The sequence below is a fragment of the Ursus arctos genome, unplaced genomic scaffold (genome assembly GCF_023065955.2).
Source record: "Ursus arctos isolate Adak ecotype North America unplaced genomic scaffold, UrsArc2.0 scaffold_18, whole genome shotgun sequence".
Taxonomy (NCBI): domain Eukaryota; kingdom Metazoa; phylum Chordata; class Mammalia; order Carnivora; family Ursidae; genus Ursus; species Ursus arctos.
This window is the reverse complement of record NW_026622852.1, coordinates 23,967,674-23,983,923: the sequence shown is the minus strand read 5'-3', so window position 1 is coordinate 23,983,923 and position 16,250 is coordinate 23,967,674. Positions and strand designations below refer to the sequence as shown.

Genomic DNA, 16,250 nt, shown 5'->3' with positions numbered 1-16,250 from the left:
ATGTATTCAGTGCACTGATGTCGATGTTGAAGGTGCTGTGCGGGGTTTAAAGAAATTGAGACCTTGTTTGTGTAGGCCTCTTCTGCCTTTTAATTTTAGCCTTTATGAGGTACAAACTAATGGGGAAAGTTTTTAAGTTTTAAAAAAATTGTTATAATTTACTTTCGATTGAAATATAGCCTGATCCTTTGCCTGGCACAATAATGTTCAATATTAGCTGAATTAATCCTTGGCAGCACTAAGAAACGACTTTTCCTCAGTCATATTCCCAAAGCTTTTTTTTTTCCTTTTGCCATTAAACCTGCAGCTTTTGGGGGGAGCCTGGGTGGCTCAGTCAGTTGAGCGTCCGACTCTTCATTTCGGCTCAGATCATAATATAAGGGTCGTGTGTTTGAGTTCCGCGTCCGGCTGTGTGCGGAGCATGGGCTGCTTGAGATTTCCTCTCCCTCTGCCCCTCCCCCTGCTCATGCACACATTCGTGCCCCACCCCCAAGTAAATCTTTAAACATGCTTTTTGACAGAATGTCATTTGCTGTCATTTTGAGTTAAACATAGATAGCCACGAATCCATGAATTCACATGAATTCTGGTCTCCCATCCCAGTGAAAATAAGTTTTCACATAAATAAGAAGTTTAAGGTGGAAAAAAGAAACAACTTATGCTAAAATCCCTTAGAAATGTCTTCAAGAAATTGGGATTTTGTATTTAGCCCATGACCTCATGAATAGGCAGTTGAGCCAATACTGTTAAAAATAAAGCAGGCCGAGGGCTCCTGGGTGGCTTAGTTGGTTAAGCGTCTGCCTTCAGCACAGGTCATGATCCCATTCTAGGATCGATTCCTGTGTGGGGCTTAACTTAGTGGGGAGTCTGCTTCTCCCTCTTCCTTTGCCTCTCCCCACCCGTTCATGCTCTTACAATTAAATAAAACAGGTCTAAAATGGAGTCACTTGTGCTGAGGCCCACATCAGCGAACCGATTTAATACCTACCCAAATTGCATTTTCAGCCTGTCCCAGGACTGTGATTTTTAACCAATCTGGAATTACCTGATTCAGCATTTATATGGTGAATCTGCCTGATAGGCCCCTTCTACAGGAAGGTGACTTTGTGTGAAACAATCCACTCTGTTGGAGATTTCCTTTTCACACCCCCTTCGAGTCTATAAAAGCCTTTCGTTTTGTATAGCTCTTCGGAGGATGTTGCTGGATTCACTAACCGTTGAATAAAGTCAATTTTGCAGTTGAATTTTAACAGTATTTCCTTTGTGCTCATGAGGAGCAAGAATCTAGTCAGCACATGTTCACTTATTCCTTCTAGGAATTTTTATCAAACATCTGTTCCTGTACCTAGTACTGAAGATGGCTTAAGACCAGTTCCTGTCATAGAGCAGGGAAGAAATGCAAGTTAAAAGGAGTTCTTAAAATGGGATATGAGAAAATCTTGGGAGTTGTTTTTTGATAAGGGAGGAAGGGCACCTGATCAGCCCTTCTGAGTTAGGAAAGGCTTCCCAGAGGAGTTGACCATGAAAAGACCAGCCGGAGCTGGGGGTAAAGGCGTTTGGTGGTCCAAGTTAGCAGCCCCTCTCGGCACTGCAGTGTGCTCTAGCTCCAAGGCATATGCGGGACAAATGGTAGCATCTTGGGAGGCCAGCTGGAGAGAATCCTGGAGTGGGAGCCATGTAAGTAGGTACTTTTTCTTAATAATGAACTGGTGTAACAAGTAAAAAGTTAAAAACAATGGATCTTCTGCCTTTCCCAGGTTAACTGTTGTGCATCCGTCTCCAACTTCCTCTTGTACAAACCTTAAAAGTGAGTGCACTTTCTCTACATCTAACGTTTTTTATGCGGGGGGGGGGGGGGAGCCCCAGGGACTGTGGCCAAGGTGAGAGGCAGGCCACCTAGGCGCGACTCCACCAGCCTGTACCACTGTCCAGCTGCTTGAGGGCCTCAGACCTTCCAGGCAGACAGTGGGGTTTCTGTGCCCTTGTTCCAGGTCTGGGTGAAGCCGAGCAGCGCTGGAACTGGCCTGCATCCTGGGCTAGGGAGCCCCTTACCAGCTGTGGGTGCTGTGCACCTCCTGGAGCCACTGGTCAGGGGCTGGAGGTCTCTGAAGGCACCAACTGGGCTTTTCACTTCATGAAGAGATGGCAGAGATCATATTATTGGTTTCTTAACCAGTATAAGCAGGAGAGGTTAAGCAAACGGAGCTTGATGCCAACAACCAATGGCATACAGTAGTCCCTCCTTATCTGTGGTTTCAGTTACATGTAGTCAAGTGTGGCCTGGAAGCAGACGATCCTCCTCTTGACACAGCCGCAAAGTCGACAGTAGCCTAACACCGCGTCACAATGCTTTCATCACTCACCCCACTGCATCTCCCCTCGGCATTTTATCTCACATCATCACAAGGGTGAGTACAGTGCAGCAAAATAGTTTGAGACCGCATTCACGGAACTTTCATGACAGCATATTGTTCTAATCATATTATTGCTGTTAATCTGTGCCAAATCCATGAACTAAATGTGATCACAGGTAGGTAGGTATAGGTCAAAATGTATATAGAGCTCAGGGCTATCCTCGGTTTCAGGCATCCACCGGGGGTCTTGGAATGTATTCCGTGTGAATAGTGGGAGGGGAGATAGACAGCTGGGCTCTTCTGAAACAGCAAGTTGTGTCAGGTGCTATTTCCCTCCAGCACTTTCAACTTAAGTACATGGCAGTAAAATGAACTCTATGTAAAGGTAAGGACATTTGTCCTATCCCCCATCCAATTCTTAAATTAGTGCCTGGAAACATAAGATCTGAGGGTCTTTCAAGACAACCTTTTTTTCTTTTTAAAGCTCAGGTACTATTCAGTGTCTTTTTCACCAGTTATTTTTCAACTTGTAGTACTAGAGCTAAGAGCATTTATTGTGCAGCCTCCTTTAATTCTCAGAACTACTCTATGAGGTACAGCCCATTACGGTTCCCATAATAGGACGAAACACATTTCCAAAGGTTCCCATACCTTGCTCATGGAGTACACATTGAAAACTAGGTGTAACTCCAAAGCTCAATTTCTTTATTCTTTGAATCCAGCTGCTATCAGCTTCTCTTCACGTTGGGGAAAAGGCACAGAATGCTTGGATTATTTGTCCACATTTCATTACACCTTACTTACCTAAACTGGCCAGAGGCAGTGAGAAGAGTAAAGTGTGAATTACAAGAATTGGGACTCCAGCTTTTGCGGTTTCATTTTTGCCAGAGCAGTGTTCCTAAGTGCCACTAAAGACTCATTCTCAGGTTCTGTCCCTGACATGGAATCGGCAACTGTGGCAGGGGGGCTCAGCAACTTGGCTCCAACTTGAGAACCAGCAGACCAGAGGGCCATTTCTCCACCTACAAAGTAGGTGTTTTGAGTCTTGTTCTGTTTCACAGATTGCGGTGCTAACTCTTATATTAAGTGATCAAGGTCCAGGACTTCAGAGACCCTTTAAAGAACATCTTCACAGTGCTGTAGCTTGCCAGCACTGTCATCCACTGTTTTAGATCCTATACACCTCATTCCCCCACATTATTTAAAAGAGAGAAACGGTGACATAGTGTCTACCTAAGCTGGGGAGTTCCTTGGTCTGAGCCTCAAACTTTTAATAGCAGTATCAAGGGCTGCCATTATTTGCCCTTCCCCAGCAATTCTCTTAGTAGTGCCATTACTATACTAGGTAGTTAACATCACTATGCCCCTATGTTGGCAGTGTTGAACCCTGGCTGTTCATAACCACCCTGATGCTTACGCCACACCCAGCTCCAGTACATCAAAATCCCTGGGAGTGGGGTGGGGAGATCAGAGGTTTTAAAGCTTCCCAGGTAACTCTACATCATTCTCATGGGACATTCTTGTTCCCTTTGAAATATGGATGCGGGAAGCATCAGAGAAAGCATGTGCGCTGGGACCAGGAACTACGTTGTGTTGATGCACGTGTTCTGGGGCAGCCTTGGTCAGAGCTCTAAGAAGTGACCTTGGTCAAAGTTCTGAGAGGCAGTTTTTAGACTACAAACTTACTGTTTCTGCCTCTCCAGATTAACTATTTCCTTTGTGATTTCTATTTTTCCGATTTTTGTTATATAACAAAATAAAATGTACTTTTTAAGTTTTTAACTGTATAATCCAGTAGCATTAAATAACATTCACAACCTTGTGCAACCATCACTGTATATCTGAAGCTTTCTCATCACCACAAACGATTAAGCCCTAATTCTCCATTCCTCTTCCCCCAGCCCCTGGTAATTGGTCTCTATGAATGTGCCTAATTTAAATACACATACATTTGTATGCACACGATAAATTTGTCCTTCTGTCTGTCACCTATTCAGGCACCATCACATTTGTTCAGTCGTTGGACCTGGCTTGTTCCCTCCTTTGGCTACTGTGAATGCTGCAATGAACAGTGGCAGCAAAAATCTTACTTAGCCAAAGAGGGGAACTACACTGTCTATAGTCCTTATTTGGTTTTTTGAGGAACTGCCCAACTTTTCCATAACAGACACACCATTTTACACTTGCACCAATAAGGTACAGAGTTCTAATTTCTCCACATTCTCATGTGTTTTCATTTTGGATTAGTAGGTGTGAAGTTGTAACTCACTGTGGTTTTGATTTTACTCCCCTCATGACTGAGGTGGAAAACCTCGTGTGTTATTTTGTAAATGTTAAATGTATTGCAATGTAGGTTCGCTACAGAAATTTTAAGATTTGTCACAGACATTATTGTGTTTTTTTGTTTTGTTTTGGAATACGTTATTATGGTTTCCTGAGCACCTGGCATCATATCTGAACATGAGGGTAGCTGTATGGTACAGACTAAAAAAGACAATCTAAGAATAAAGGTTGTCAACTGGGATCACTGTAAGAAACACTGAAGGTGTAGGAACTACTCTTACACACAAAGCTTTAGTTTCTCCTTTTTAACTGAAGAGTGCTCCATGAGGGGAACTTATGACATGGGCCACTTCTGGGTTGGAAATGTTTGAGATTCTGGATTACAGGAGATGCAGCAGAACCAGAACAAACAGGCGAAACCTCTCACATTGTCACTCCAGTGTTGGCCAAGTTTTTTAAAAACCCCTTTTGGCTCATTACTCACCCCTCACCCACATTGACTCCCCGCTCTTAACATTTAACTGTAGTTACATAGCATTTTGTATTACCCATTTAACTAGTTAAATGAGAAATCACCTGTCTTACTTAGTGAAAAGCCAATGTTTTTAATCTAGGGGAAAAAAAAGCCTGTAGTGACACACTGGAAATGCTTTGTAATCAGTATATTAAGGAGACATTCATACATTTCAAGTGCTTAATTCTGATACCCAGATTTAAGCTTGTGAACATGACTTTTGAACATACAATTGAAGCTATTCATAATTTGCTATACTACCAACATTAAATTACAGTTACTTCGGAGCATAAGTTAAATGGTTTAAAGTAAGCCTATAACATACCTGAAGAACACCTTCCTATCTATCTCATATACATGCAAATTAACTTCTCCACATAAGTGTCTCTTCACTCTAAGTTACCCTGCTCCCGAAGTCACTACTCTGAAGCTTATCATGGTCCAAAGAGAAGGGAAAAAAGTGTAACCAAGACTGATATATATATTAAAAAAAAAAAAAAAAAGGAAAAAAAGATGGCACAGGAGAAGGGAATGCAATTCTACAAGTGCAAGACCTCAAGCAGCAGCATATGATAAACCCCTTCTTCAGAGAGGTACCCTTATCACTGATACCACAGGCCAAATTACACAGCATGCCATCTTCAAGTAACAGTTGAGGCAATAAATGCAGAGGCATCACAATGAATCCCACTTAACATAACTATAGACCAACACTTCTCTACAAATTCTTTGTCTGATTGCCAATTAAATACAAGTTTTAACTTCATAGCTCAACAATCAAGGGTCATACACCGAAGTCAATACATACACCTAGCATTTCAGTCTGAGCTGTTTCATATACATAGAGCTGAAATTAATTACAAGGTATGGCCTAACAAATGCTAGGGGAGATTTTTTTAAAAGTAGTTTTTACAAGTATTAAATTTATCTTGCACACTGAAGTCGTCATACATACAGGGCAAAGTCAGAGCTTTTATATTTGAGTTTATTCTTCATTTAACTTTTAAAACACTACTATAGTTGAATATTAAAACAAAAACAATAGCAAGTAGTGAGCTATGATTATAGTCCTTCACTCATTCACTACCGCACATAAAATGGCAGCAGTGTTATTCCCTGGCCCCATTAAGAGGTCTGACACTGAACACCACCCCGGGGATGGTGTTCATCATCCTCATAGGCTTCCCCATTGTAATGGCGCCGTCTTTCCTGATTTGGATCAAAGTCCACCAGTTCTACCTGGTCCATTTCATCAGTCTCTTCTACTTCCTTCCTCTCAGGTAGGAGTTTTTCCAGCAAAGAGAGTTTGTCAGGAGAGAGAAAACCGTTCTCAGGAAAGTTTACCTATAAAAAGAAATCTCGACCGTAAGTTGTTTGATTTACTCCATTAGCTCCTCAGCTGTATTACCACTGACTCATTTTCTCCCCAGAAAAACATGTGATGACATTATCTTTTGATCAATCTGCCAATTCCAAGTTAGAACATGTGTTCTAAAAGGCACAGCATCCATCTAGCTAGTAACCTGAACTAGAATTTAAGGTATTAAAAAAAAAATTATCCTAGTAAAACTGCACTGTGATGATCACCGTTCTATTCAGCACATATGAGAACCCATCCCGAAACAAGTACTAATTACTTTTCACAGGTATTTTTTTTAAAGCTCTTTTTCCTCAGAAAGGCAGTCCTTTCTTTGCCCAAAAGTTTAAAACAAAGTTCTCCATTTCTGTGAAACCACTACTACTTTGAAGTATACGGTCACCAGAATTTCAGTTATCAAAAATGCACACTTCCCTTGGCATCTCCCCCACCCCCGCCAAAAAAAAAATTTTTTTTTGAAGATTTTATTCATTCGTCAGAGAGAGAGAGAGAGAGAGAGGAAGAGACAAGAGAGCAAGCAGAGGTAGGGCGAGCAGCAGGCAGAGGGACAAGCAGGCTCCCCGCACAGCAAGGAGCCCGATGCAGGACTTGATTCCAGGACCCTGGGATCATGACTTATCCCGAAGGCAGTCAGTCAGGTGTCCGTCCCAAAAATGGTTTTAATAAAAGCTGATTTACGTGTCAAGGGCTAGACAATTTAAGACTGGAAAAAAAATGACTGAAGGTTGCTTTATAAACCATCCTATTAGCAAACCAAGCTTTGTAGTATTTTGTCAAAAAGCCACAGTAGTTATTTTGAGTGCTTCTGCTGAACTTTAAGATCCCAATTATGGCCTTGTATTAGCTTAATTTATTTCTTCCTGGACTAGAGAGTGTATCAATTTGATGTACCTTACCATTGGGAAATGTAATTTTGTCATTATTTTAAATAAGCTAATCATTCTCCAGTATTCCTAGAGTACTCTATACCTTACCTTAAACTCGATGATTAGACGACCCTTCTCATACGGTCTACGATAAATCGGCATGCCTTCATTTAGCACACACTTGATATCTCCATGCTTGACAATTTGACCTAAAGACACGGAAGCCAAGTTTTTCCTTAAATAGTCACGTTTTTATGAGGCGGGGAAAATACAGTGTGCTAGCTCACTGACAGGAGTAAATTTATGCGAAGCAATCCCATTACTTTTTTTAGGGGCATCAAAAAGACCGAATACCCTACACAATTTCAGCTCAGCTCACAGAAGATGTAACTGACCAAGTAAAATACCAGTTTTCTCAGTGCCTATACCAGCTAATGGCAGATAATGACAATACTAGAATAGAAAGACAAGTTCATCTAATATCATACCTGGATGAGAGGTGATGACGATGGTTCGGTTGTCAAGAGTAGATATTGGCTTTTGAAAGCCGCACAGTGCTTCAACCAGCTGTATGTCCATACACATGAAAAGGTCTTCTCCTCGCCTGTATCAATGTCAACATGACATACAGTTAAATCTTTCAAATCACCAATTATTAGAAGTACCATAGCAGGTAATTACGTTTTCTTACGAACAAGGGTATAAGGGTATCTTTCACAAAGATGTCCTTTCTTTCCCCATTCTCAAAACAGCGGAGATCTAGAAACAGCAAATATATGGACCCTGCCAGCTGTTTCCTGGACAAGACTTTAGAATCCTTCCACACATTCTAGGCAGCCTCTACTATTTAAACCATCCCTGAACTATTTCATCATCTCACTCCCTCCTTGTGCTTAGACTTTCTTTTCCAATCCATATTAGTAAGATATCTTATCCAGAGTACGCTCCAAAAAAACTCTTATAGGTTCACCTCATATGACAGCATTTTCCATTGAGACATTTGTGGGAATGGTCTTTTTTCATTAACTCAAAAACCAGTTCCCTTCAGATGTCATTCCCAACGGATTTATTGGAACCCTACTCTCATCCAATGCTTTATATTAGCAACATAGATATTTAACACATTGCTGATCATTCTTGTGCTTCACTCTAGTTCATCATAAACAGTATTACTTCACAGCAATGGATGAATTTATATGTACTTAGTTTTCAACAGAGAGCTCTACACATTTGTTTACAGTTAAAAACAACCCAACATATCTCAAACTCAGGACTAAAAGAAGCAAAAGTTTTAGGTTATTTCAAATTAACTGCTATACGAAGACTGTTTACGGATATGTCCCCTAACCCATCCATTTATATTCATACAAAACACCTGTAATAAAAGCAGATCCTTCAAATTCCAGGTTAACAACTTACTGAAGTTTAGACAAAACCCAAAATCTGATTCTGTTTTTAGCTTATAGAAAAATCATGTATAACGAACTCTCCTGCTATACTCTTCTAGGGTACTTCCAAGAATTGTCTTTAAAGTATGAAAAGCTCCTTAAAAATATACGCAAGATGTCAGTTTGAGTAGTTCATAAAGTTCTTACCGAGTAAAAACAGCATGGTCCTTCTGATCTAAAACAATGATAATATCTCCTGGTTCCAGTCCTGGTTCTTGGTCTCCTTCACCATGGAATGTTATCTTCTGGCCATCTTTCATGCCTAAAAACAGAAGATTTTATACTCTTGTTTAACATCCAACTAACACCAGAATCTCAATCTGTTAAGAATCACTGATGCACGTTTGTATCTATGAAAAAAAGTCATGTCTTTGTGGATGCTAAGTTTACCGAAATGACTAAGAATGCCCACATATGATGAAATCAGTCCAACTTCTTACTTAAAAAAAAAAAAAAAAAAAAAAAGTGATCATAGCCGATAACACAAACTCTAGAGGCAAACAAATGAGGCTCCAAATTTCAGAGCTGTTATTTACTACTAGCTGGGTTACCGTGGGGAAGCAAGTTGCATAACCTTCCAAAATAAATACCAACTTTCCCAGAGACCTACCTCATCAGGGCTGTTTTGAGGATTAAATAAAAGGCCCATGCTGCTATCAAATGAGTTGACTGGCAAACATTATTAACCATAAATATTATTTCAATTTCATTATTTATGTCCTCCTTTCCTCCTGAAGGAATGATCACTGAGGTGACCCACACAAGAACTGTTTTACTCATCATGCAAAATATTAAACTTATATGTGTAGCCAATATTACAATGAATCTCTATATATTCATCCAACTAGATCCAGCAGCTATCAACTCATGACTGTATTATATATACCTCCACCCAGCCCCCCCTACATATTCCAAAGCAAAATCCCAACATAATACTTCAGTATGTACCTCTAAAAAACTAAGAACTTAAATCACGGGATCAGTAGTATTACACACTGACAAAACCAAACAGTCTTTAATCATTCACGAAGCCCAGTAACTGTCTTGTAACAGTGGTGAGGCAATCAAACAACTAGGTTTTGCTGGTTGTTCCACTACTGTAAAGACCGTGGGTAAATACAGCAAAAATGGCTTCACTTGCCACTAATGCCTTCTGAAATACATACTGTTGGTAGCAAAAGAGGAGGAGTTCCCAGAGCAGAGGGAAAAAAATATCCTACTAAACACGGACAAATTAACGAGGAAAAAAATGAAGGGATACTCAGAACCATGATTCACATGGAAGAACACTATTGCAAGAGCTTAAGTTAATGTAAATGTATGAAATATAATGTTCATATTACCAACAGTTCCACCAATATGCAGTGTGTAATACTAGTTTCATTTTAAATTAGTAAAGTCTGAAGAACATTACCACATATTCATAATCTAAGTCCTTACACACCAATTAATGAAACACGCTCATTAGTTTAGAAAAATTACGGGAATCTTTTTATCAGACCCCCTGAATTCCTCACCTAACCCCAACCTCCATCCTTAACAGTAAGCATATTCCGGCGTGCCTGACTGGCTCAGTCAGCGGAGCATGTGACTCTCCACCTCAGGGTCCTAACTGCAGGCCCAGTGTTGGCTGTAGAGATTATTTAAAAGTAAAACCTTAAAAAAAAGGTAGGAATATCCCTTAATCTAGCAGTTCCCAAGAAAATTAACAATATGTGAAGTTAACTGCAATAAAAAAAGGTGGAAAAGCTAATGGCGTAATAGGAGAGATTTAAGTGTGGAACACTCTTCAATCATTTGCTGGTATCAGTGTTGTATCGATAAGAGGAGATCCTTGAAGTATTCCCTACAAATATACGAAAGCTTACCATAAAAACCATTTACTATGTAGCTAAGCGTTATCCCTGGGTGGTAGGACAGTTTTTAATAATTACAAAATGTAGTATTAATAAACGTGCCGCAGCACTCAAAAATTCAAAATAAGAAGTGACTCAGAACTCACCTTTGTCAATATGAACTTCTAGAATCTTCTTCTCTCGAACTATCTTCCTTCCATTGCAGCTTTTACATCTATCTTTAGGACTGATCCGTTCCCCATGGCCCTGGCACTCCATGCACACAGACTGAATTTGCTGAACCATTCCAGGTCCTATCTGATGAATTCTTATTTGCATTCCAGTACCTCGGCAATTGGGACAACATTCAACTGCTCCTTTCTTACCACCTCGGCCTAAATAGTTTAAAAAGAAATGCTTGAAGTTAGTATTAGTTACAGCAACAAATGTTTTAAATGAGTCCTTACACACTACATTTAATTTCCAAGATCTGACGGAATTCTGCTCTGAAAATCTTCAATTCAGCCTTTTTATATTTGATAAAATATACCCACCATCAGCTTCAGTTATCTATTAACGTTTTGACTGCTGTCTTCCCAAAGTACCAATTCAGAATTTTGTTTTAAACATGTGCTTCCAAAGCACCATTCTTAGGACTACTTTATCTGTCAGCTGGGAACATTTTAAAGCGTACACTCTCTTTAGAAAAGAACATTTCCAACAAATAACTTATAAAGAAGATCAGAGATTCTTAGCAAAGAATTTGCCTAAACAGCTAAGTGTCCAAAAAAGAGGACACTTAATATTAAGAATATATTACAGATTCTGAAATCTTCAGAATGATTCTTAAGTTTTAGAGAAAACAGAACTGTTCACCTCTGAACAATGTTGAGGAAGAGACACCAAATTCGATTGATCCCAACTGTATTTTAAAACACACACACACGAAAAAAAGGTGGTATTTTGCTAATATTTCTCAAGGTGGTAGATTTAGGTTTTCTTTATACTTGCACTCCGCAACATTTAGGTAGTGCGCTGTCAGTTTTATATAGCCTAAAGACTTTCAGTTTCATTTTATACTTAGAGATATACTTAGATATACTTAGAGGTGTTAAAAGACCATACCTTCACATTTATCACAAATCACATTCTTTTGCAGAGCTAGTTTTCTTGTTGCACCATTATATAAATCTTCTAAGGTTACTGAGAGCTGATGCACAACGTTTTTACCTAAAACAAAACATTGCTCATTAAAAATCTGAGATGCTACTCCTTATATTTGTGTTCACTGTGCTTTAAAAGTAAAAGATAATGAAAGATGAATCTCACAAGATACATCTGTTGAACACTTACTACATACATAGAAGGTCACATTACCACCCATGATCCTCGAATTGAGATGTAATTTCAGGTGAGAAAAATTGAGTGACAATAAGTAATTTGCCTAAGGACATCTGTGGCCATCTAACAAACTACAGCAATCAAAAACTTCAACTGCAAAATCACTTGGGAAAACCAATATTAAATAGCAGGTTTCACAATCAATTAATCCAAACTGCAGCTCTGTCCTAATATATTCTTTGAATCTTTCACTTAGTATGGTAATGATATGGCCAAATTATTTCATCCAAAAATTCTTCAACACAGTAAGTTCCAACTAAGCAAGACTGGCCAGGGAAGCAGATTATCACCACTTCTTTCTGACATAAAAGCACACTTACTTTTGGGGCAGCAGTACTTAAAAACTGTATTTCTCATATAGTGCTGTCCAATACACCTTCCTGCAGTGACAAATATTTTACATCCGTGATATCTAATACAGTAGCTGCTAATCACATGTGGCCATTTAGTACCTTAGTAAGGCCACCACAGATAAAGGAATTTTTGTTTCGAATTAACCTAAATTTAAATGTGGTCAGGAGCTACAAAGGAGTCCCATAGCTCATCTTAAAATGTGAAGTAGAAGGTGGAGAGATTGCATAAGAACACAAAGGCTACAGAAATGAAATCACCTGGCAATGGTTAATAAGTTCCTAGTGATTCTTCCAGTGACTTTTACCCACCATAAAACAGTACTCCCTTAGGCCTAGGTGAAAAAAGCTTCCTCACTCGTATCTGCACATGTTTAATACTTTCAGTTCCCAAAGAAGTGTGAAGAACCATTAACTATATCCTTTTGTTCCTAGCCCCACCTTTGGTTCTGTATCGAATATAGTCCCATGCAGCTGGTTCTGGCATGCCAGAAACTGCCCCTCTTACTTTAGCTTTATAGATGTGAGAACACAGGCAAGGAAAACAAACAACTCCTTTAGTGTTGTTACATAGCTTCCAGTATCACACCAAAAAAACCTTTCATTAATCTAAGTCAAAGTTTGCCAGTCAATTCCTTAAAATTTTTTTTTTCTAAATAAAAACCGCTTGTTTTTCTGTGGTACAAATCCTAAACAATTAACTATGATTGCAAATCCTTCTAAAGTAAATTCCGTAACCACATTTCTGTTAAATGTTAAGGGCACATATTTTAATAAGAAAGCTGAACCAAGATTAAACAGACCATAAGCTATTTGAAGGTAATAAACCTGTGTTCCATTCCTGACTCTACTGATGCCTTGCTATATTTGACCTTGAAAAAATTTTAATTTCTGAACTTTAACTCACTTTTAACTGAACAAGGCCATGTACCTCCAACTGGACTCTGGGGGGAAGGGATCAAAAAAGATCTCTAAAAAGGGCTTTGTCCTATACTCTATTCCTTTAATTAATGCTTGATAACCTTCCTGGTCATACGTATCAGAGAGCTTTACAAGCATTTACTTGTTAAAACTTGATTGGCCTAGCTATTTTTGGCTACATCAATCCCGGTTTAAAAAACTACATCATAAGTGGCAGTTTATGTCAGTTTGCAACATTATACCAACACGTAAACAAGCTTTTCAAATAGATAATTTCTCAAGAATTTGCTTTCACCAAGGACTATTTTAATTTGCTCCATGTGGACTAGGGGATTCTTACCTCTCCTCTCTCTCTGCATCCTTCCTCCTCCTCCAAAAAACATATCAAAGATGTCCATGGGGGAGCCAAAACCACCACCAGCTCCGCCTTCTTTAATTGCCTGTTCGCCTCCTTTGTCATATAATTCCCTTTTCTTTGCATCAGAGAGTACTTCGTAAGCTTGAGAAATCTGTTTAAACTATTTAAGAAAAAGAAATTTCACTTAAAGTGTTGCAAAGCAGTTACTGTATTACATACTGTCTGGCTGTAATAAGTACTATACACCTGGCAAAGAACCACACAGCTACATTTAAGAGTATGAGTGTATCACTTGCCTTCTCTCCTTCATTTGGATTCTTATCAGGGTGGTACTTCAAGGCCAGTTTCCTGTAGGCCTTTTTCAATTCCTCCTGGGTGGCATTGGGTTTGACCCCCAAAACATCATAGTAAGTGGTTTCTTTCACCATTTTCTAAAGCCTGAAATAAAATGCAGTTTTAACTGACTTTCAACCGTAAACTTTAATTAGTAAAAATCAGAGTTAAGGCAGAAAAATCTGTTCTTCCCGCAATAATTCAAAGGCCTTCTACAGCAGCTGGTTCCCCCTCACCCACAGGAAAGCTCCAAACTAACGCCACTATTATCTGGATTCTTCCTGTTTCTCTTTCCAGTACTGACAGCAGTAATCAAAAAGAGCACCAATAGATTCAGTCTATTGGTTATTACGTTATCACTGTCTTTGGTAAATCTGATAAGCCATACACTCCCTAGATAAAAAAAACATTTGGGCACGGGGGAGGAGGAAAGGGAGTGGTTTATGAAACTGATTAAAAGCACAAGAAAGCAAGCTCCCCTCCCCCCTTCCTAAGCATGTTTCTCAATCACGGAACTTAGAGCATCTCCACTTTGACCATCGAACCCCTCTCACCCCCACAAGCCAGCGTAGTTTATATGTCGTTAGGTTTCCCCCTGCACTAGGCGCAGACCTTCAAGGTTTTCTTCCTCCCACCCTGACCAAAGAGGTGGGAGAACCCCAGCCAGTCCTCAACAAAGAGAAGGAGGGGAGACCGGAGAAGCGGCCGCAGCCTCCGCCCCGTTCCTCCCGCAGCCCCTCGCCCCTCGCTCCTCCCGCGCGTGCGCGCATGATCGCCCACCCCCAGCAAGCTGGAGCGGAGGGGACGCGGGGGCGCGCACGGGGGGGGGGCGGGTGAAAGCCGAAGGCGGCAAATCCATGGGGACCTCAAGGCAAGTAGAGAGTGGAGAATGCTTCAGGAAACGTATCGGGCCCACTCACCGCGTGGCTGAGATGGGTTGCCGCGGCACCACACCAGTCCTCCCAAAATGAGAATCGTGGATACGGGAACCGACAACCCTCCCGCCCACGCGGACCCAACCGCCTCCGACCGCGGCTCCATCCGGCTTCCCCGTGCCAACAATGGCGCCGGCCATGGGGCAAGGGAAAGCGCGAGGGCTGAAACTCACCGGTGAGAGGGCCGAGGCCGGTGTGGGGGAGCGGGAAGGAGCGCGTTGCTGGGCGCAGCTCTAGCAGCCGCCGCTGCTCCGCGTCTCACGGAGCGTTCTGGAAAGTTCCGCCCGGTGCGCCGCAGCCGTCGTCTTTTGTAGCCGAGTCCGAGCGCGTCACTCGACGGAAGTTCCGCCCCTTTCGCCGCTGCCACCGCCCCGCGGTTACCTGGGCAACGGCGCGGGGGCAATCGGGCTGGGAGGAGCTGTGCCGAAGGGCCTTGTGGGGGTGGGCGCAAGCCTGGGTTCCTGGAGCTCGTGGAACTTTCTGGAGTTCCTTCCTCCACCCCGTGGGCCAGAGAGTGCGGAAGTCTCGGGCGGTACCGGGGATTGTTAATAAGCGGTTCAGTACCCGGCCAACTCCGGATTCCCGATCCCGCAGGGCCGGCGCTGCCTGCGACGGCGGGGAGAGCTTGGGAACCGAGCCCCATGCGGGAGCTGAGTTCGGAACAGGAGCCTCTTAGAACAAAGCCCTACCGTACCTCCTCCCTGCCGGTGCCCTTTTTGCCGCTTTGGGCATCTGTAATTGGCTCATTTCCTCAGCCCCGAGAGTCTGGGAACCCGCCGAGGAAGAAGTACCTTGTTCTGGACACTCATAGTCCTCTGATCTTGCTCCTTTTCACTCGTAGTCCGTGGCCTTGTAATCCACCAAACTGCAAGTGGGAAGAGCTCTTTGTGCAAGTCCAGGCCCTTGTAGGCATGTCACTTGCCTTGGCCTTGACTGTATCCTACATATTGGGCACAGGGAAATGTTTGGAATACCTTGGTGCAAACTAAGGGCCTTGGACTCCTGACCTGGCATTCACCCTGTTGGCTAGTAAGAAGCACTAAGAGTGGCTAACAAATCGTTTTAATTGTTTGACCTAATTTTTAAGCCCCACCAGTTTGTGAACTTGGATTTACAGTCTGCAAAGAGAGTCCTTGCACTTTCAAATGTCGGGATGAGGGCAATAAAGGAAAATGGAGCCTTATATTCAATAATACTAAACATAGGAGTATTTATCTACCACCAAGGAAGCTGGAGATGCAAAGTAGAAAAAACCCGGTTTGCGTCGCTTAGAT

At 41.5% G+C, this 16,250-nt stretch overlaps 1 protein-coding gene across 5 annotated transcripts in view; it reads right to left on the bottom strand.

The window, feature by feature from the left end:
• DNAJA1 (DnaJ heat shock protein family (Hsp40) member A1) overlaps positions 1–15,239 on the bottom strand; it is a 33,716-nt gene extending 18,477 nt beyond the window's left edge. For 4 of the 5 annotated variants that reach the window (XM_048223186.2, XM_057313510.1, XM_044386862.2 and 1 more), the window contains exons 1-8: positions 15,150–15,239; positions 14,005–14,146; positions 13,691–13,868; positions 11,804–11,908; positions 10,846–11,073; positions 8,991–9,105; positions 7,884–7,999; positions 7,504–7,604 (exon numbers count right to left, since the gene is read on the bottom strand). In XM_048223186.2, the coding sequence (XP_048079143.1) occupies positions 7,504–7,604; positions 7,884–7,999; positions 8,991–9,105; positions 10,846–11,073; positions 11,804–11,908; positions 13,691–13,868; positions 14,005–14,136 (975 nt within the window). In that variant the 5' untranslated portion in view covers positions 14,137–14,146; positions 15,150–15,239. Of the gene's footprint in view, positions 1–5,284; positions 6,496–7,503; positions 7,605–7,883; positions 8,000–8,990; positions 9,106–10,845; positions 11,074–11,803; positions 11,909–13,690; positions 13,869–14,004; positions 14,147–15,149 lie in introns of those variants that run through there. The other variant, XM_026506397.4, reaches the window with a different exon arrangement.
• Positions 15,240–16,250: the final 1,011 nt, after the last annotated feature.